The 20,324-nt window shown below is 58.9% G+C and overlaps 1 protein-coding gene and 1 long non-coding RNA gene across 4 annotated transcripts in view; both read right to left on the bottom strand.

Annotated features, from left to right (window-relative positions):
* LOC124252186 (uncharacterized) overlaps positions 1–11,722 on the bottom strand; it is a 118,774-nt gene extending 107,052 nt beyond the window's left edge. The window contains exon 1 of the long non-coding RNA XR_006891932.1: positions 11,629–11,722. This is a non-coding gene — a long non-coding RNA (uncharacterized LOC124252186). The remainder of the gene's footprint in view (positions 1–11,628) is intronic.
* A 2,138-nt stretch (positions 11,723–13,860) lies between these two features.
* Positions 13,861–20,324, bottom strand: part of DIRAS1 (DIRAS family GTPase 1) — a 7,850-nt gene continuing 1,386 nt past the window's right edge. The window contains exons 1-2 of one of the 3 annotated variants that reach the window (XM_046684931.1): positions 20,249–20,324; positions 13,861–17,139 (exon numbers count right to left, since the gene is read on the bottom strand). In XM_046684931.1, the coding sequence (XP_046540887.1) occupies positions 16,475–17,071 (597 nt within the window). In that variant the 5' untranslated portion in view covers positions 17,072–17,139; positions 20,249–20,324 and the 3' untranslated portion in view covers positions 13,861–16,474. Of the gene's footprint in view, positions 17,140–19,286; positions 19,420–20,248 lie in introns of those variants that run through there. The other 2 variants (XM_046684933.1, XM_046684932.1) reach the window with 2 other exon arrangements.

Genomic DNA, 20,324 nt, shown 5'->3' with positions numbered 1-20,324 from the left:
ACAGGACGCCACGGAGGAAAAGGCCTCACTCGGCGCAACAAAGGGTGCCACACGCTGTCCCAAAGGGGCTCAGAGGACATCCTGCCCTCCTTCTCTGGGGAGATCTCCCACTGCCACCCGTTTAAAGGACATGCCAGCCACCCCCGCCCCGCCACTAAACAGCCTGCTTTCCAGCAACCCTCTGCTCCCGCCAGACACTCCATCGACATGTGAGCGGAGACCAGGGGGTCACTCTGCGAGGCAGGCGGACCCGGGCAGGAGGGCAGGGACACTAGCGCTGTCAGGGGCTCTCCGATCCTTGGGCCACCTGTGTGGCAACTGTCCCCCTGGATCGAAAGCCTCTCTCCTTTTCTTAGAATGTGGTGCCTCACGCAAAGCTGCGCCAAACACTCCGGGCCGGCTTATGCCGACTTCAGTCACGCGCTCGGGACTGGCCGTGCCCCACCGCCCCCCCAACGTGGATATGGGACGGACGGGACCCATGTGTCTCCCATCAGAAGGATGACATTTCTCCCAACAGCCTACGGTGTCTGTGGCCACCACCTCTGAGACGATGAATCTCGGTCCCCAAAACCATCTCCAGGAGCACAGCCGTCATCGAGCACGTTTACCCCACGCTGCGCAGAGCGAAGGCAAAGTTTGCAGCACAGAGGGTGGCAAATTGGCTCGGGGAGCACAGGGGGTGTTCTGGGGGGGCCCGGGGTTCCCTCGGCAGGTTAGAGGCCAACGGAGACTAATCGCGGCCTCTGAGTACCTGGTGGGCGAGTCAGCACTGCCCGGGCCAGGTGGTCAGGGTCAACCTCAGGGCGACATCATGTGGGTGTCAGGGACTGCTGTGGGAAGCGACCAGAAGGGCATCTCACCTTGGTGTGTCCTTCCCCAAAACCCATAACCCTGGTCTGATGACGAGAAAACGCCAGACAAACCCAGATCAGGGGGCATCCTGCAAAACTGACCAGTCCTGCTCAAGATGCCCAGGTGTGAAAGACAAGGTACGTCGGAGGGACTGTCACAGCCCAGAAGGGCCGGTGGAGACGGGAGAGCAATGTCTGTGCCATCCTGGATGGGGTCCCCAGGCAGCAAAAAGACATGGGGAAAAGCAGTGACATCGAATAAAGTATGGAGTTGAGTGAACGGTCATTCACCGTGTGAATGTCAGAGTGTGGCGACAGCCTGGGGACGCGAGATGTTAGCATTGGGGGGAAGCTGGCGGAGGGGCACCCGTGGACTCGGTAGTGTCTTTGTGACTCTTCTGTGCATCTAAAATTAGTCCCAAGTAAAAAGTCAATCATGAAAAACCCAAACAGTTCTGGGAGCTCAGGCCACTGTCTTTCTCAGAGACGACACAGACGGGGGTTGTGCGGGGTCAGATGGAGCCGTGGGGATGGGAATGACGGTATTTCATGCCCCATTTCACGGCCCGGGAAGCGGAAGCTGAGGGCGAGAGGGGGCTTTGCCAATCTGGGAACGAGAGTCAGAGCGGAGACAGGAACAAAGGTTCTGGAACCAGGTTCCCGTCCTTCTGCGCCCCAAACCTGCGAGCACGTGTGTGAGGTGTGCGAACATCACTGATGCGATTTGGTTTTCTTTATGGAGCAACGGGGAGCGTCCTGGAACCCAGTGAGAGAGAGAGACAGAGACAGATGGAGAAAGAGATAGATAGAGAGAAGAGAGAGAGGGAGAGAGAGGGGGAGAGACAGACAGAGACAGAGACAGAGAAAAGAGAGGGAGAGACAGAGAGACAGAGACAGACAGAAACAGAGAAAAGAGAGGGAGAGACAGAGAGAAGAGAGAGGAGCCATCTATTTTTTTAAACAACAAAGGCCCAGCCCATCCACAAAGCCCCACCCAGCCTCATTTCCTCCCCATCACCTCCTGCTGACAGTCAAAATTCAAGTCAAAAATAGCCCATTTCCTAAGTAGCAAGTTACAAAAAAAAAAAAAAAAAATTAAAAATCTTCCATTTCTTGCCCCAGCCTCAAATACGGAAAAACCAGCCTCCGTGAAGAGAAGGGCGTTTCTCAGTGGGGTGAGTGTCACCGAGCGGCAGCCTCGGCTCCGGGCCCAGGAGAGGAAGCCACCGTTGTCACTGAACCCTCTCTGAGACTCCTGCTCGGGCAACCGCGACTCTCGGAACATCGTTCTCAGAAACACACACCGCCTGGCGTCAGAGGTGTTCGTATGAATGTGCGTTTGGATTCACTGTGCTGCTGTTGTATTTATTTTCTGTGCTTTTTGGGGGGGTTATTGCATAAAGCTGTAAGCACAAACATTTAAACGGAGGTCCACGTTTGCGCATCTTTAAGCAACAAGGTGATAAACATGAGTGACATTGGACAGTGTGATCTATTTCTGAGTTTTGGATGCCACAGTTCATCAAATCCAGGGGCCCATTATTTCTAAGCTGTGCTGTTATGTCTCGTGACATGAAACAAAATAAATGGTCAATCATACTCCTCCCACAAAGGGCCAGAGAATCAATATTTTCAGCTTTGCCAGCCACACGGTCTCCTATGTTGCAGCGTGAAAGCTTTATTTCTGGACACCGAAATGTGGACTCTGCATGATTTTCACGTGTCAGGACATAACATGCTTCTTTTGATGTTTTTTCCAAACATTTAAAAATGTAAAAGCCATTCTCAGCTCAGGGGCGGTATAAAAACAGATCATGGGCTGGATTCGTCCTGACGGCTGTAGTTTGATGCCCCCCTGGACTGGATATTCTCGGGGGCCCTTCCGGAACTTTCTAAGATGCTCTGATCCTCAATCTGTTTTTTCAACCAGTCAGCTCAGTTCTGCCAGAACAAAGCCGTGTGTGACCTGAATTGTGCGTTGCAACAAAGCACCAATGTTCTTTTCAATTAATGAATTGTAAATCTCACAAGTCACACTCTAACCAGCGATGAGTAAGGTGTCTTTTCTTCTCCCTCGGGAAATCTTGTCACGGATGTCACGGGGGTCCGGCACCATTCGTTAGCAAAGCAGATACTTCTGTAGGTCTAAAAACGACCCACGACGCCTCCAAACGCTAACCACCCCCCCATCGGCCTCCAGAGCTCTGATTTTCTCCTAAAATGTCCCCTATTCACTTCTGAGACCTGCCACGTCGGGTGTGGCGGCCACCGGCCACGCGTGGCCTTGAGCATTTGAAAGGCGGCTCCTTCTGACCCATAAAAATCTGTGAATGCAAAATCCACACCAGATTTCGAAGACTTCATATGAAAGAAAGAATGGAAACGCTCCTTCACACCTCCTTTCCGTCAATGACAGGTGGAAATCGTAATACTGTGGCTATACGGGGTTACGTAAAATTTATCATTAAAATCAGTTTCCCCTGTTTTGCTCTCTTGAGTGTGGCTGGTCGAACACAGGAAGCTCAAATCCTGGTTCTCCTGGAGAGCACCGTTTTTTGGAGTGGAGACATGCAAGAATAATTCATAATAAACCCCACAGCAGCGAATAGTTACATGCCTCCCAACACGCACTCAGGGTGGCCGCGCTCTTCTCGTCGATTTGCCCATAAAAGCAAAATGATGGGGAGGGAAGGACGAACGGGTGGGGCACAGAGGGTGTCTAGGGAGGTGACACTACTCTGTATGATGCTGTAACGGGGCATACGTGTCATTACGCATTCGTCCAAACCCACAGAACATCCAACACCAGGAGGGACCCCGACGTCAACTATGGATGCTCGGTGACGCTGACCTGTCCACGTAGCTTTATCGGTTGTAACCAGTGTCGCACTCTGGTGGGGGACATTGATAACGGGGGAGGTTGTGCTCACGTGGGGACGGGGGTCTATGGGAAATCTCTACCTTCTGCTCAGTTTTGCTATGAACCAAAAACTGCTCTAAAAAATAAAGTGTCTTAAAAAAAAATACCCAAACTTATCTTTTTACTTGAACGGAACCACAGAATCGTAAAATCTTATAGAAATAATTCAGCCCAGTGGTTCCCAACCTGGGGTGATCCTGCCCCCAGGGGACACTGGGTGACATCTGGGGACGTCTGTGGGTGTCACACTGGGGGAGCTCCTGGCATCGAGTGGGTGGGGCCAGGGATGCTGCTCAACCCCCCACATCCCCCAGGACGGCCCCCCAGAGATGACCCGGCCCCGAGGTCACAGTGCCTGGGGGAGACCCCGGTTTACCAAACCCCTGACATGTTAACAACAAGAACACGTAATATTTACAGAGAGCTTTAGAATTCCCACCGCATCCTTCGAGAGGGGCCTCATTTGATCCACATCCCGGAAGGCGGCCGAGGCGGGCGCTCCTGCCCCATCTTACCGCTGACAAATGATCCACAGCTTCTCCCAGGCTACGGGTTAACCTCCTCCTCCACGCTCGTCCCCAACGATCGAGCCAACCCCCACTTCCTCCCACAGCCGGCACACCCAGGGGCCCCGTTGGGCACAGAGTTCTCCATTTTCTCTGAGATGGTGCAAATTTCTATTTTTCTGGGGGTGGAGAAAGTAGGAACAGAGCAGAAGGAAGCAGGGCATTTAGCAACCGGGACCACACGGCCCCGGAAAAAGCTGACTGTCACCCCATGAGTGACCGTTTGCTGGGTGGTGTGGGAGTCACTGGGTGCCCCCCAAAAAGAGATGTCTGTATCCTAACCCTGATACCTGGGATGGGACGTTTTTTGGAAATGGGGTCTGTGCAGACGTGAGCAAGTTAAGGCGAGGTCACCCTGGACTCAGGTGGCCCTAATCCAACGCCTGATGTCTTCACAGGAAGAGGGAAATTTGGACACAGCGACATGACAAAGATTCTCTCCTTGGGGCCGGCCCGGTGGTGCAGTGGTTAAGGTCACATGTTCCGCTTCAGCGGCCCGGGGTTCACCGGTTCGGATCCTGGGTGCGGACACGGCACCGCTTGGCAGGCCATGCTGTGGCAGGCGTCCCACATATAAAGTAGAGGAAGATGGGCACGGATGTGAGCTCAGGGCCAGTCTTCCTCAGCAAAAAGAGGAGGATTGGCGGCAGATGTTAGCTCAGGGCTAATCTTCCTCAAGAAAAAAAAAAAAGTGATTCTCTCCTTGACCCAACTCTATTCAGGCTGCCCTGAGCTTTTCAAACTGGGCCTCGAGGTTAGGGTTTCCGTGTTCATCTCTGTGTCATCCCATTTTAGCAAGAATCCGCTAAGTCGGTAGATGGAGAGTACCCCCTCCTGTATGTCTGATCACCCTCAGGACCCAACCGGGTTCCTCGCCCCTTCGCTCCCCCGGCCACGTCTGCACCAGGAATCCCGTCAGGTCAGACGGCCAGAATCCCCCCGGTGATGTTTCTTCTTAGCAATTCTCCATCCCTTGACCCCCCCTGCTCCTCGGCCGTAAGCCCCCACTGGTCCATGCTGCCTAGGGGTCTACACAGAGGTCTCCTGCGCCCGTGGCAGTTCCTTATTACAATGTTTCCACCCCTCGAATGACGTCCACCTCTGGTTTTTCTTTGATACACCCAAGGAGATGACCATGTGACCACAGAGACAGACGCAGAGACTGCAGCAAGGCGTCTACAAGCCAAGGACGGCTGGAGACCACCAGGAGCTGGAAGAGGCAGGAAGGACCCTCTCCTGGAGCCTCGGGAGGGAGCGCGGCCCCAAGACACCTCGATCTCAGACCTCAGAGAGGAGAGATCTCTGTTGTTTCAAGCCGCCTGGTTTGTGGTGGCCCCAGGCAAGTCACGCAATTAGACACAGAGCAGGCTGGTGGCACCGGGCCCGCCCGCCGACCCTCCCGGGCACAGCCGTCTGCTCCAGCACGGCGCCTGCCGGGACCCTGCCTTTCAGCTTGGCCGGATTCACCTCCTGTGCTGTGATTTCTCCTGACTCTTTTTCTGCATCAAATTAGGGAGATTCTTAAGAAGACAGGGGCAGCAGGGGCCTCGAGCGCAAAGGACAAAAGATCTGACGTCCAGAAGCAGAGCTGGGGGGCAGGTTTCAAACTCCCGTCACCCCCGACCGGCGTGGTCACCTCCTCCCATCAGCACAGGGAGAGTGGAAAACACACATGTGTGTGCGCACGCACGCCCACGGCTACGATGAGCAGACTCTCCACTAATTGATGCATATCAAAGACAGGTCATCTTTTTCTATTTTATCATCTCCAAACAGTTAACTTTCAGAGATTCCAAAAAAACGTAGCAATTTCTGCAAATCAGTTTCTCCCCGTCCGCACTGAATCTGCGCATCGAGTGGGTGAGGGCCAGAGATGCTGCTCAAACCAGCACCCCCCGCCACCCAGTGCCCAGGACGGCCCCACAGAGAGGATGACCCGGCCCCGATGTCCTCAGTGTCTAGAGGGGAGACCCTGCACGAGAGGACATGGACAGATCCGGCCCAGCCTCCGTGCTCACACAGGGCGTCTAGGCTCCCCCAACCTGACCCCGGCAAACTGGTCCTCAGGGCACAGCTTCTCCCGGCCTGTCCCCCAGACACCTGTGCGCAGGTGTCGTCTCCACCTCTCCGTCCCCTAAGAAACTGATGGTCGTCGCGCCCGCGGAGCTCAAGGAAAGCACAGGCCTGGCCCCCATCCCTGCCACCCTGAGGGACCCCGACTCAGGGAGCCGGGCCGGGGACAGAATGGCCCCGTGTCCCCCGGTCTCCGTGCCTCCCCACGCGCACACACACAAGCATCTCATTCACGTGGCGCTCCCGGCGCCTGGCACCCGTTCTGACAGCTTAAAATAGGCACACAAGCAGCCTTTGTCGGGGAAAGGAAGGAAGGAAGCAAGCAAGGTTTGAAAGGAGACAGCAGACCACGCGGTCCAGGAAAGCTGGGGGCCTGTGGCGGGTGGTGGCGGGAGCTCGACGGGAGGCAACGTGAAGGTCACTGGGGACGGGGCAGGTGGGGCCCACTCCCACGGTGCCACGGAGGCCACGAGGGCGACTGCGACTTTGTCGAGTGGGTGATGAGTTGGGGACGGTGGCAGAGAAATGATGAACGGATCTGTGTGCTTCAGAGAGTGGATTCTGGTCGTGCGGGGTCAGCCCACCGGAGCAGGAGGGACTGGAGGCCGAACCGCCAGCCGGAATGCTCTGAGCAAGAGACGGCGAAGTGCTCAAATCAGGGGGAAAGAACCACAGAGGGGAGAGAGAGGGATGGAACCAGCACGGTGACACCTAACGCCCTCAAGCTCCAGTTTAGGGGGCTGTCAAATGCCCTGGAAAAGGCCATTTAAATAGCAGCACGATTCTTCACCGCCCTAGTGTGGGAGCTGCCCAGCTGTCCATCAGTGGATGATGGATCCACACAACATGGTCCATCCACACACCGGAATATTATGCAGCCGTGAAGAGGAGCGAGGCCCTGACACAGCCGCACAAGTATGGACCTGAACACACGATGCTCAGGGAGAGAAGCAGACACAGAAGGACACACGGTGTGTGACCCCATTGACGGGAAACCTCCAGAATAGGCAGATCCACAGACAGAGAGCGGGCTCATGGGTGCCAGGGGCTGGGGAGTGACTGATGGGGACGGGGGATCTTACTGGGGTGATGAACATGTTCTAAAATGAATTTATGGGGATGGTGGCACAACTTGACAAACTCCCCCCAAAACTGACCTGTGTCCTTAAATGGCTAAGTTTTCTGATAAGGAAATTGTACCCCAAGTTAAAAAATAAAAAGCAGGAAAACATGCCCCTTCGCAAGGTTCCCAGGAGAAAGAGTAGCCGGTTCTGGAAGTGCGTCAGAGCTGCCCCCCGGGAGGAGGAGGAAGAAGTGACCGCCCCTGAGAGGTGGCCCCAGCTCTTCTGTCCCCAGTCTGGTCTCTAAGTCTCCTGGGTGACATGTGGGACAAATTTCCTCCAGACTCTGAAACGAGAGGCCACAACTAACAGGAGCACGAGAGCAGCGGTGACAATCGAGAACTGTCCGGACGAACATTGCAACCGGAGGAAGGGTCCCCGACACCGCCAAGGATGCGGACGGCGGAGGCCAGCGGTTCAAGGACCACAGCAAACCTCGCAAGACCCACACTCGGCCCGGGAGAACCCCAGAGGAGCAGCCCGCACGTTTGGGGCACAGAGAGAGGGGAAAGACGTCTGTGTCAACTCCCAGTGATTACGCCACCATCCTGCTCACCGTCCCCTCTAGAAGGCTCCAGAAAGTTCCACCATCGTGGAAGTCAGGCACAGCCCTTGTGTAAGAAATCACAAAGGAGCTTCAAGAACACACGTAGCCTAGTAAAGAGCATCTTGAAGACTATTTGTCTCCAGATGCAAATGAGAAAACCTGTAATAACACCTTGAAGGGAAAAGGGAGTTTTCACACTACTGCAGGGTGTACAAAAAACCCCGCCTCCATTCAGTAAACAGGGGGCTGAGCATCTGTGTGTTAGCGTAACGCTGTCTTCCCTCCGAACCACAGCGCTCCCGGCTTTACGAGACAAGAGCAGAAGACGACACGTCAGTCGCCGGATATTTTCCGTAGGACACCAAGAATTTCCCAAAGAATTCAGGCTTCTCCGCTTGGTGAAAACCACAGACGCCGACAGCAAACTTGGGTCTCTCTGTGCCCGCCGCCCACCGGTCACTGAACCCCGGATTCGAAATCGGGGTGAAAGCTGGGAAGCCACACAAAAGACTCGCCTAGAAAGAAGCTGGCATCTCTCAAATTCTCGAGGAGCAGCGTGATTTTAATCTGATTTTATTTTTTCCTCTCAAAATGAGAGCACTAGATGATTGACGATCAAAACCCAAATCTGGGCAAATATGTGGTCTTTAAATGAGAAAATAACTTGGTTTTGTCTATGATGGGGGGGTGGTGTCTCTGCCAGGGGCGGTCCTGCCCCCAGGGGACATCAGGTGACATCTGGGGACATCTGTGGTTGTCACACTGGGGGAGCTCCTGGCATCAAGTGGGTGGGGGTCAGGGATGCTGCTCAACACCCTACAGCGCCCAGGACGGCACCCCAAGAGAGTGACCTGAACCCATGTCAGCCGTGCCGGGGGCGGGGGAGACCCAGGTCCCTCATATGAACTCAAGTTGTAAAGCTCATGTATTTAAAGAGCATACAATCGTGGTCCCTCGGGGGGACACATCCAAATGGCTCCTGGGGGCACATCTACATCAGAATGACCCCTACAGTCTCCTCTTACATGGACACACTTGTTCCCTGACAAACCTTCAGAATCTCCTGGCACCAGCTCCAAGATCTTCCTCTTTTTTTTTTTTTTTTTTTTTGCTGAGGAAGATTAGTCCTGAGCTAACATCAGTTGCCAATCTCCCTCTTTTTGCCGACTGTCGCTGAGCTAACATCTGTGCCCATCTTCCTCTATTTTGTATGTGGGACGCCACCACAGTGTGGCTTGATGGGCAGTGTGTAGGTCCATGCGGGGGGATCCGAACCGGTGAACCCTGGGCCACCAAATGGGAGCACAGGAACTTAACTACTGAGCCACAGGACCGGCCTCCATGGAATTCTTTTTGTTTGTTTGTTTTTTCCTCACTTTTAATAATATAGAAATTATTTTTTGCAGATTCTTTTTCAGACCTCCAGGGGTGATTCTCACGTGCACCCCAAGGTTGAAGGACTGGGGTCAGATGGAGCCTGACCCCTTTCCTCCCCTCTCTGACGACCTAGTAATTCCGCCTACCCACCTCCCCCCTGCCAAAGAACCCTCGATTTAGAACATCGTTATCAACGCCGCAGGCACGCACCCGTGCCACGTGCGCGCTCGGTGCTCCCCTTCCCTCCCCTGACCCTCGCAGCCATCCCGCGGGGTCCCCGCTCGCGTTTCTTCTATCAGTCCCATTTCACAGAGCGGGAAACTAAGGACCCCAGAGGCCACGTGGGCACGCAAACAGCCAGGGCCGAGATGGGATCGCAGGGGGCGCATCCTCCAGATGCCACTGTGCCCTTCACCTCCGCATCCCAGCCAACGAGTTCGCGCCCCTGGCGCTGCCTCGCCGCCACCTAGCAACAGCTGAAGGCTCTGCGCTGCTGTTCATCACGCCTGTCTTCTCCCGCCCACCTCCCGGCCCCGTGGCAGCCCCCGCTCCCCAGGAAAAATAAAGTGCCACCCACAGCCCTCAAGAGCACCGTCCCCAAAACTCCCACTTGGGTCCCTCCCCCCTGAGCCCAAAAATCCCTGAAAAATTCAGTCACTGAGTCAAGCTGTTCTGCGTCCCGAGACACCCTCCTTGGCACCATCCATCCCAGCAACAGGCCCCACAAAGTCCACTGAACTCCGGGCTCCTCCAGCTCACGGTGGCCCCGGGGGGTTTCTGCCCTGTGCCCCCTTCTACAGAGAATGATTAGCCCCCCAAACGAGGGGGCGAGTCCCCTCCACGAGCCGTATGACTTCTAACCCAGACCCCTCCACTTTCTCCAGAACAGTGACCCTCCGGCAGACACCTGTCCCCGCGTCTCCCAGCCCTCCGTCCCACCATCTCTCCGCTCCCCTCCTCCTTCCTCATCCCCCCACACACTCCTAACTCTCCATTTCGCCCCAAATCCCTCGGGCCCCTTCTGAAACAGGTCTGACCCCCACCTCCATCCCTCAGCCCTCCCCGTGTCTCTGCCCTCTGGCCCTGTGCCAGCTCAGCCTAACCCCGGGCTCTGCAATCAGGCTTCCCGGCCAGCTCGACCCCCAGCTCCAGCTCGACCCCCAGCTCCAGCCTCAACTCCAGCTGCAGCCTCCTCCCCAGCTAACCTCCACCTTCAACTCCTCTCCCAGCCCCCTCCTCAAATAAGTCCCACCCTCAACTCAACCCCTATGCCCCTCCCCAGCTAATCTAGACCCCCAACTCAGCCCCAGCCCCCTCCCCAGCTAACCTAGACCCCAGATCTCCAACTCCAACACCAGTCCCCAACTCCAGCCCCTCCCCAGCTGACTCCATCCTCCATCTCCACCCCCAGCCCCTTCTCCAACTAACCTTGACCCTCAGCTCCAGCCCTGATTCCTAATTCCAGCCCGGATCCACAACTCCAGCCCCCTCCCCAGCTAACCTGGACCCCCAACTCCAGTCCAGATCCCCAGGCTCCACTCCCAGCCCCTCCCCAGCTAACCTGGACCTCCAGCTCCACTCCCAGGCCCCTCCCCAGCTAACCTCGACCTCAACTCCAGCCCCAGGCCCCTCTCCAGCTAACCTCGACCTCAACTCCAGCCCAGAACCCCAGGCTCCATCCCTAGCCCCCTCCCCAGCTAACCTCATCTCCCAGCTCCAGCCCCTCCCCAGACAACTTGACCTCAACTCCAGCCCCCTCCCCAGCTAACCTCTAGCCCCAGCCCCGCCCCCAGGCCCCTCTCCAGCAGACCCCGACCCGACTCCCAATTCCAGCCCGGATCCTCAACTCCAGCCCCCTCCCCAGCAGACCCCGACCCCCAGCTCCCGCCTTGACTTCCAAGTCCAGCCCGGATCCTCAACTCCAGCCCCCTCCACAGCAGACCCGACCCCCAGCTCCCGCCCTGACTCCCAGTTCCAGCCCGGATCCTCAACTCCAGCCCCCTCCCCAGCAGACCCCGACCCCCAGCTCGGTCTGCAGCCAGATCGGAGCCCTCGGAGTCCCGCTTCCCCCGGGACCCCGGGCCTGCCCTCCGCCCCGGCCACGCGCCGGCCCCCTGACCCCGGGGAGGACGGCGGACCTGGCCCGGACCCCGGCCGCACGCGCCCTTACCTGCGCCCGGGCCACCGCGGCCGACTCAGCCCCGCCGCGCAGCCGAACCCGCCGCCTGGTAGCGACCGCGGCTCCCCTCCTCGGGGCGGGGCCGGCGCGCGGGGGGCGGGCCCTGGCGGCCGGCGCGGCCAATCGCGAGCCCGAACTGCGGGAGGCTCGGGCCGAGGGCGGGGCACAGGGCAGGCAGCGGGGTAGGCTGCGCCCAGGAGAGGGGGCGGGGCGCGGGGCGCCGGCGCGGCCGGAGGAGGAGCGTTGAGTGGCACCGCCGCTGGCCACCCGCGAGCGGGGAACGCGCGGGGGGCGGGACTATGCTAATTTGCAAATCGGCTTGCAGGGGAGGCCTCCGCCGCGAGGCGGCGAGCGGAGTTTCAGAGGTGACTTGGCGACGTCAAGGAAGCGCGTGGAGGTTCGCGAGTTCGAATCCCGGAGGGCCCAAGGGTTCGAATTCCAAATCCTCGCTCCGGGGGCTCATTTTCCCGGGGCAGAATGTCCCCTCCTAATCGGTCGCCTGGCTAGCGGGACAAAAATAATAATTGCTCTCTCTCGTTGAACCCTCTGCATAAGGCTAGGAGAAACCATATCCCCATTTTACAGAGGGGGAAACTGAGTCTCAGAGAGGTTAAACCCACGGTCACTTGCCCAAGCCTGTCTCATAATTTCCAAGGTTTCTCAGTTTCCCAACTCCTGGGCTTTAAAAGCAGGTTCCTGGGCCCCCACCCAGATGGAATGATCCAGAATCCTGCAGGGGGTGGGTGGGGAGCTGGAATAGACCCCTGGAATGTGCATTTTTCACAAGCTCCCTGGCGATGTTGGGAAACATTTGCGATGTCTTTAAAAGCATCCAGCCCTGATGGAAGGAAGAATTTCTTACACAGAAGGATAGAGCCACCATATTCTGAGACATCAACTACCTTGTGCAACCAACACTTATATTCTGTGATCTGAGATGCTGGCCTCCCTGCTGGGCCCCCCAGGGCTCCTGTCATCCCCGTAGGAACCTCCTTGCTCATGCCCTCCATGCACAGAGAGAACCAGGTGCCTGGGGCGGGCAGGCATCTCACTCCCTGGCCCGTATCCCCCAAAGGAATTACTGTCTAAACAAGGGTCGCAAACTGGTGGCTTGTGGCCCAAAACTCCTTAAAAAATTTTAAATTCGTTGCCAACATTTGAAAATCTGGACGTTTTACAGAAAGAAATCCAGATTTCCAGGCACTCTTGGAAAAATCAGAAGGTTCGGGATTCCTGGAGCCATCGGTAGACGTGGCTGCCACGCTTCACTCGAGGACATCATCGTGTGGCCTCAACGACAGAGCAGGGTCGAGACTGGGGTGAGGCCAGTGAGGCCCTGTTCTCAAATCCAAAACTTAAAGGGGAAAAAAAAAAAATCTCGCCTGCAAGATAAATGCTACATTAATGCAATATTTTAAAATTCAAAATAAATGCAGAAATAATCCGTGATGAATAAAATACCAAGATTTTAGAGAAAGACAAGATCTGATTCTGCACGCGGGAGAACCACCTCTCTTGCTTTTCCCTAGCCCCGCCCCGCCCCCCAAGTCAGATACTGTCTCTAAAATAGTGATGTTTTGTTCACCACGGCTGCCTTTGCGTTGAAATATGTACCTTGATGGCTGAGTTTTTGGTGCCCTCCGCCGAGTTTTGCACCCGTGGCAAGTGCCTGGCTCTCCTCACCCTAGACGGGCCCCTGCTTATAAGTTTGCAAACTCAACCCAGAGCCGGTTAATAGATGGGGAATCTGAGGCGCCGTGGGTTCCTCCCCGTGTAAAACGGGGCTCATAGCGTCTGTCTGCTCCCCACAACTGGCTGCAGTTAAAGTACTGGGTCTGGCAGGACCCTCGAGGGCTCTTGTAGGGGGCCACCCGGGGAAGGGCTGAAATGTTCCTGTGACTTGCCGGTGTGCTCATCCCCAAAGTGCAAACTCTTCCCACATCCCCATCACTCACCCCCCAGTTCTCACCTCCTCATGCCTCATCTCCATTCCTCACCTCCTCGTCCCTTACTTTCTCCATTCCTCACCTCCTTCATCCTTCATCCCTCACCTCCTCCATCCCTCATCCCCATCCCTCACCTCCTCATCTCTCACCTCCTCCGTCCCTCATCCCTTGTCCCCATCCCTCACCTCCCCATCCTTCACGTCCCTCATTCTTCGCAGGCGGTAAGCTGACCCCCCACCCCCACCCCAAAGAAGGCGCACCGGTGGGGAATGCAGGATCCACTTCTTTATTGCAGGAAAACTATTTCTAGAGCGAATGCTACACAGACCCCACGACAGGGGGCGGGGGCACCCACATGCGGGGCAGAGGGGGCAGGGCCGGGATTACAGCAAGCGTGGCCTGGTGCGGTCCGCAGACCCAGGGATGCCCAGGCAGGATGGGCAGCAGCGGGGGCAGGCTCCAGGGCCCCCTCCTGCTGCAGAACCCCTCTCTTGTCGGGGTGGGGCCTGGGGAGGGAGAGGCCTGGAGGCAGGCGGGGCCCCAGGGAGATTGTGCTATCAGGGTGTGTCCCTGAGAAAAGGGCCCAGACCCCTGCCCCAGCCCCACCCTCTCCGGCACCTTCAAGGCCCAGGAACCACTCCTGGAGCCGACAAGGGGCACCACCTGCTGCTGCTGGCCCCTGGGCCCCCCATGGGATAAGGAGGCTCAGCTGTGCTCAGACAGGAGGCTACTGTTCTTGCCGGGGCCTGTCCACGTGCAGGGCGGTGACCTCCCACAGACGCGCACGCACATGCACTCCCTCTCTCTCACAGTGTGCCCAGTAAATGTTTGCGGAGCGAAGTCACAGGAACACAGAGAAGAACATCCATGCATCTACCAAGATGGACACAAACAGTCCCTCTTACCCACACAGAGTCCCCACATGGTCACATGACTTCTAGCCACACGGCCTCTCTCTCGCACATGCACACACACACACACACAGTTCAGTCCCAGTGTGCACAAGCACACACAAGCACACATACATGCAGCCTCCTCACGCCCAATGACACCCAAGGTTGTGAGCAGCCCCAGGGAGACACCCATGTGACAGGGAGATGAGAGCAGCTCCAGCTGACAGCCACTGAGCCACCAAGCCCCTCGGTCCTGTGACCACAGAGACCTGAGGGCTGCCGACAACGAGACCCTTCCCCAGTCCGACCCTCGGATGAGACCGCAGCTGGGCCCGCACTCTGACCGCAGCCTCGTGAGATCCTGCACACAAGACCCGCTAAGCCGTGTCCGGACTCCTGACCCCCAGAATCCGGGAGATGATAAACGTGCGTTGTTGCAGGTGTCTGAGTCTGTGGTCCTCTGTTGGGCAGCCACGGCTGACGGGGACAGATTTTGAGCAGAGAGCCACCTTGCTACAGCGTGAAACAGGCTCGGTGTTCCCCAGACAGTCAGAGCAAACAGGTTTACAGATGCTCTCCGATAAATCACGTCACCCGCTCCCGAAAAGACAGCCGCTTGTGGTCACACTCATGCTGTAGGAAGGTTCACACCTCGCAAATATCCTGTCCTGCCGACAACCACACTGCCCACTCCTGCATAGACCCTACACCCTTACGACACACAAAACACTGTCCCAGGCACGCACCATCCCCGTGACAGCCACACACACACACACACACACACACCTGGACACGGCCATCCGCCCACCTGTGCACACCACACTGCACAGCTACACCATCCCATGGTCACCCCCAACCTAGGCCTGCAGGTCCCCTGTGCTTGTCAAACACAGCCCCACACGGCCCCAAGAGCGTGGAAACCGTCTAGATGCTCTCACGAAACACTCGGAATCTCACGTGGCAGACACACCCCGACCCCAGGACTCGCCTTCCTGGTGGGCCCCCTCTCTGGGGCACAGTTGGCCGGAGGAAGCGGCTGCTCAGAGCTCTGCCTTGACCCCCTCAGATCCTGCTGGTGCTGGGTCTGGTGGCCTGCCCCTAGACGGGCCCCAGGCACCCCTCTCCAGCACCCCGGATCCCCCTGCCGGGGCCTCGGTGGGGACACCCTGTGCCGATCTCTCTCTGCGGGCCGTGTCCATGAAGGCCCTCCGTATTCACGCCGGACGGTCCCCTGGAGTTGTGCTGTGGCCATACGCCGGTCTCGGGCTTCCCCTGCCTGCACCCCAGAGCCAGGCCGTGCGAGGAGTGGGACTCAGGGCTGGTGGGGCGCTGCTGCGGGCCCTGTGGTTATTGCCTGGCGGGGCCTGAGACCCGTCCCACGAGGCCGCCCCCCCCCCCCCAGGCTGTGGGGACAGGGGCGAGAGGGGTGGTCTGGGACCCGGGGTCGGGGGCACAGGCCAGAGGTCATGAGAGATGGAGGTGGTGGGGGGCGGGGTGTATGTTAATTAAACACCAAATAGGAGAAAACAAGATCTGAGGTCCATGTGCATTTCAACTCCCCCTCCAGCAAGGTCACAGTGATCTGACAGGGGAGGGGGCGCAGGTCTGGCGGGGGGAACCCAAGGGAAAGGGTCAGAGACGGGGGTCCTGGGAGACACGGAGATGGGCAGAGATGGGAAAAACCCAGCACCCTCAGTCCCGATGGGGACAGGCAGCTCCCCCATCTTCCCACGTGCAGATCAAGGGGGCCACCTCCAGCACTGAGCTTTGGGGGGTACAGACAGGATGGGGGGTGGCCAGTGAAGGGAAGGCAGAGTGATATGACAGCGCCAGACCTGCCAGGAGCTCACTGGGGCCTCGGTTTCCCCAGCAGAGACGGTGGAGGAAGGAAGAGAAGTGGAAGAGGCGAGAGAGAGGAGAGGAAGGCAGCTGCAGGGGGCGCCGGGAGAGGCACGGGGCTGGCGGGCGGGTGGGCGGGCGGGCGGGCGTCCCGTGGGCTCACATGAGGACGCACTTGCCCTTGATGCGGTCTGTCCTCTTCTGCTTGCTGGAGCGCTTACCGTCGATGTTCAGGCTCATGTTCCGGCGCGTCTCCAGTGTGAGCAGCTCCTGGAAGAGCTCCTTGACGTTGTAATTCATCTTGGCCGAGGTCTCCATGAAGGCGCATTTCCACTCCCGCGCCACGGCCTGGGCCTCGCGGGTGTCCACCTCCCGCTGCGTCTCGTCGCACTTGTTTCCCACCAGCATGACGGGGATGTCCTCCACGCTGCCCTTGATCTGCACGATGAGCTGGTAGATGGGCCCCAGCTCCTCCAGCGACTGCTTGCTGGTGACCGAGAAGACCAGGATGAAGGCGTGGCCCTTGGAGATGGACAGCCGCTGCATGGCGGGGAACTGGTGGCTGCCCGTGGTGTCGGTGATCTGCAGTGTGCACACGCTCTTGTCGCAGCTGATCACCTGCCGGTAGGTGTCCTCGATGGTGGGGATGTAGGTGTCCCGGAAAGTACCCTTCACGAAGCGTAGCACGAGAGAGCTCTTGCCCACTCCGCCCGCCCCGAACACCACCACTCGGTAGTCATTGCTCTGTTCGGGCATCTTCCACGCGGGGGGTGGGGGTCAGGGCCCGGAGGGCTCGCGCCGGCTGCTAGAACCCCACACCGACCCTGTACGGAGAGGAGTGTCAGAGGCAAAAGGCCGCTCAGTCGGGAGGGGACGGGTCCGGGCCGGGGTGGGGAGGTGGGGGGATGGCTTCTCAAAGGAGATGGCGCTTCTCCTGCGTCCTGGGCAGGCCCTTCTGGTGCACTTGGCCGCCTTTGCCATTCTGCCCTGCGTGCAGGCTGGGAGCCAGCCCCCTCTGCTTGCTTCCCGCCTCAAGATCTGGGGCCTGTGCGCCTTCCCAGGGGACTCTGGGCTGGGGGAGGCGTGGAGATGCCAGTGCGCTCTGCACACCAACCCCTTTCCCCACCGGCATGCCCCCTCTGCCCTCCCGCAAGCTGCACCTGCTTCCCCCTGCCTTCCCAGCACAGCTCCTGGAAGCCAGCAGCCCTGGCTCTGGGACCTGGGCAGGCTGCTTTGCCACCCTGAGCCTCAGTTTTCCTCCTCTGCAAAATGGGTGAAATGGTGCCTCTCTCCAGCAATCACAGCTCTTCCCCCAGCCCAGAGGCTCCTAACGTGGGAGCCACATGGTGGGGTGTTTTTAAAATGCAGATTGCAGGGCTTCAGCCCTGGCCCCAGAAGGGATGAATCAGTTGGCCCAGGACCCTGGGCCCGGTGGCATAGTGGTTAAGTTCGTGCACTCTGCTTTGGCCGCTTGGCTTTGTGGGTTCGGATCCCAGGCGCAGACCTACACACTGCTCATCAAACCATGCCGGCGTGGCGTCCCACGTACACAATAGAGGAAGATTGGCTCAGATACAATCTTCCTCGAGCAAGAAGAAGAAGATTAGCAACAGAGGTTAGCTCAAGGCTAATCTTCCTCACCAAAAAAAGAAAAAAAAAAGGAATTTGCATTTTAAAGCCACTTTCCTCCCCTCATCCCGTAAGTGTGATCCTGGAGCTGCAGGTCCAAGAATCAGTTTGCAAATCATGACTGATTTCCAACAGCAGCCCAGGTTGGAGATGAGAAAAATGAAACTGAGCCCCGAGAAAAAATATCACTCCCTAAACTCTGTCCCCAGGCTATGCTCTGGCCTGCCCTGGCCTCCCACTCAGGTCTGACATATCTATAGGAACAGAACTCCCAGGGAGGGGGGTCTTCTTATCATTGCTCCCTTCTCCTGTGCACAGAGAAGTCCAGGGGCCTGAGGAGGTCACACAGCAATTCCTGAAATGACGGAGGGGAGGGAAGAACCTTGGGCTGTGGGCGGGAAGGCAGGAGGCCTGTCTCTAGCATCCGTGTGCTTATTTACAGAAAGCAGCAGAGACCCCTTTCCCTCCCTGCTCCCCAGCTGTCCCTGAGGGTCCCTCACCGTGGGGCTTGGCCTACACGGGGAGAGACAAGGCAGGTAAGATTGCACCTCAGCCAAGTCACTTCCCTCTGGTGCATCTGGGGAAGGGGGTGGTGGAACGAGACCTGATGGTGTGGACCTGGTGGTGAGAACCCAGGCAACAAGTCGGTCCTGGAGCCTCGGTCTCCACATCTGTGAAATGTGAGCCGTCACAGTGTCCCTGCCACGGAGTTGCTGGGACAAGCGGTGTCATAAGCTGGATAAAGCCCCTGGCCAGGTGCCTGGCACACGGAGCCCCCGAGAAGGATGGACTGTCCTGCTTATTGGTCCCAAGGGCTCAGGGCGGGAAGCACGTGGCTGGTGGTGGGGTGGGAAGGCACGTTCTGGATGAGCAGAGGTACCAGATCGTCAGAGAACGACAGATGATCAAGTAGGAGCTCACACATACCCCGCGAGTTCTGCGCCCGGCACTCTGAGGAGCTCTAACAGTGCTAACTAGAGTCGGCTGTCAGGCACATCGGTGACATGCGTGGCAATGCTCAGCACTGGGAGGAAGCTGGGGGGCTGGCTGGCAAAGCGTGCCGGCCGGCTGCTCTGCTGTCACTGCTGTTTTCCAGGTGGGTGCCCCAAGGAGCGGGCACACCGGTGTGCAGCCAGACACCACCACGACTGGCCCGAAGTGGCGGGTGACAGTCGCTTGTGCTACCCCAGACCCAGCCCTGGCTTTGCTCTGGGCACAGACCCTCTCGCAGGGCTCCGGGCCCGTCAGCAGGGGTGTCCTCCAGGAGGGGCCCCGTTGGGCCCTGGGATCCCTGACTAGGAGCCCCCATGCAATGCCCCCCAAGTCCACACCAGGCACTCACCTGGTGCTGTTTGAATCCCACCCCCAACTCCTGCGGTGTGGGGGGAGGGAGAGGAGGTCACAGCACCACGCTCAGAGGGGGAGCCACCGGCTCAAGGTCACAGAGCAGGGAGGTGGCAGAGCAGAGCAGGACTTGAACGGGGGCCCTGGTTGGCTGTTCGGCCCCTGGGCCTCCCGCCGTGCAATGCAGCCCACCCTGAGACCCCCCCCCCCGGGGGGGCCAGGCGAATCGGCCCGGCCCCAGGTCCCCAAGCCCAGCCCTGGAGGTTGCAGCGACCTCAGGGGCAGGAAAGCAGGCCCCGACCCAGGGGAGGGCCTGGGGGGGCGGGATGCTTGACCAAAGGGGTGGGGGTAGGGGTCAGGGTCTGACCTGGGGACCACCTGACCAACCAGGGGTTTGATGAGAGAGGGCCTGCTCCAGGGGGCCTGAGGGAGGGGAGGCACACTGGGGGGCCAGCCCAGGGGTTCCCCTTGGTCGAGGGAGGATCTCAGTGGTGAGGGAGGGGCTTCTGAGTGAGGGGCAGGAGGGCTGAGCGGGTGTCCGGCGGGGAGACGGGCCCAGGGTCCTACTCACTCCTCCGCGGGGGGGGGGGGGGGGGGGGGGGGGGGGCGCGGCGCCCCCCCGCCGGGGGGGGGGGGGGGGGGGGGGGGGGTGCTGACCGAACGCGCCCGACCAACCCAGGGAAGGGGCCCAGGGCCCGGGGAGGGGCTGGCCTGGCGGCGGGGCTCGCTGTGAGCACCCGGGGGAGGGGATGCAGAGAAGGCGCCGTCCGCGGTGGGCGCGCGGAGGGGGTCCCGGTGGAGCGGCCGCCCGGGGGAGGAGAAGGAGGAGGAGGAGGAAAAGGAGAAGGGAGGGGAGGGCCGGCCCGCGGCCCGGGGGGGGGGCTCGGACAAAGGAGGGCGCGGGGAGAGGCCGCGGGTGGGATGCTGCGGGCCCGGCCCCCGCCCCGCCCGGCCACCTACCTGGGCGCTCGTCCTGCGGCGCCGCCGCGGCTGCTGCTGGCCGGCTCGTGTCCGCGCGGCCGCCGCCCCCCGCGCG

Source organism: Equus quagga, chromosome 14, assembly GCF_021613505.1.
Source record: "Equus quagga isolate Etosha38 chromosome 14, UCLA_HA_Equagga_1.0, whole genome shotgun sequence".
NCBI classification, from domain to species: domain Eukaryota; kingdom Metazoa; phylum Chordata; class Mammalia; order Perissodactyla; family Equidae; genus Equus; species Equus quagga.
This window is presented reverse-complemented; position numbering and strand designations above follow the sequence as displayed.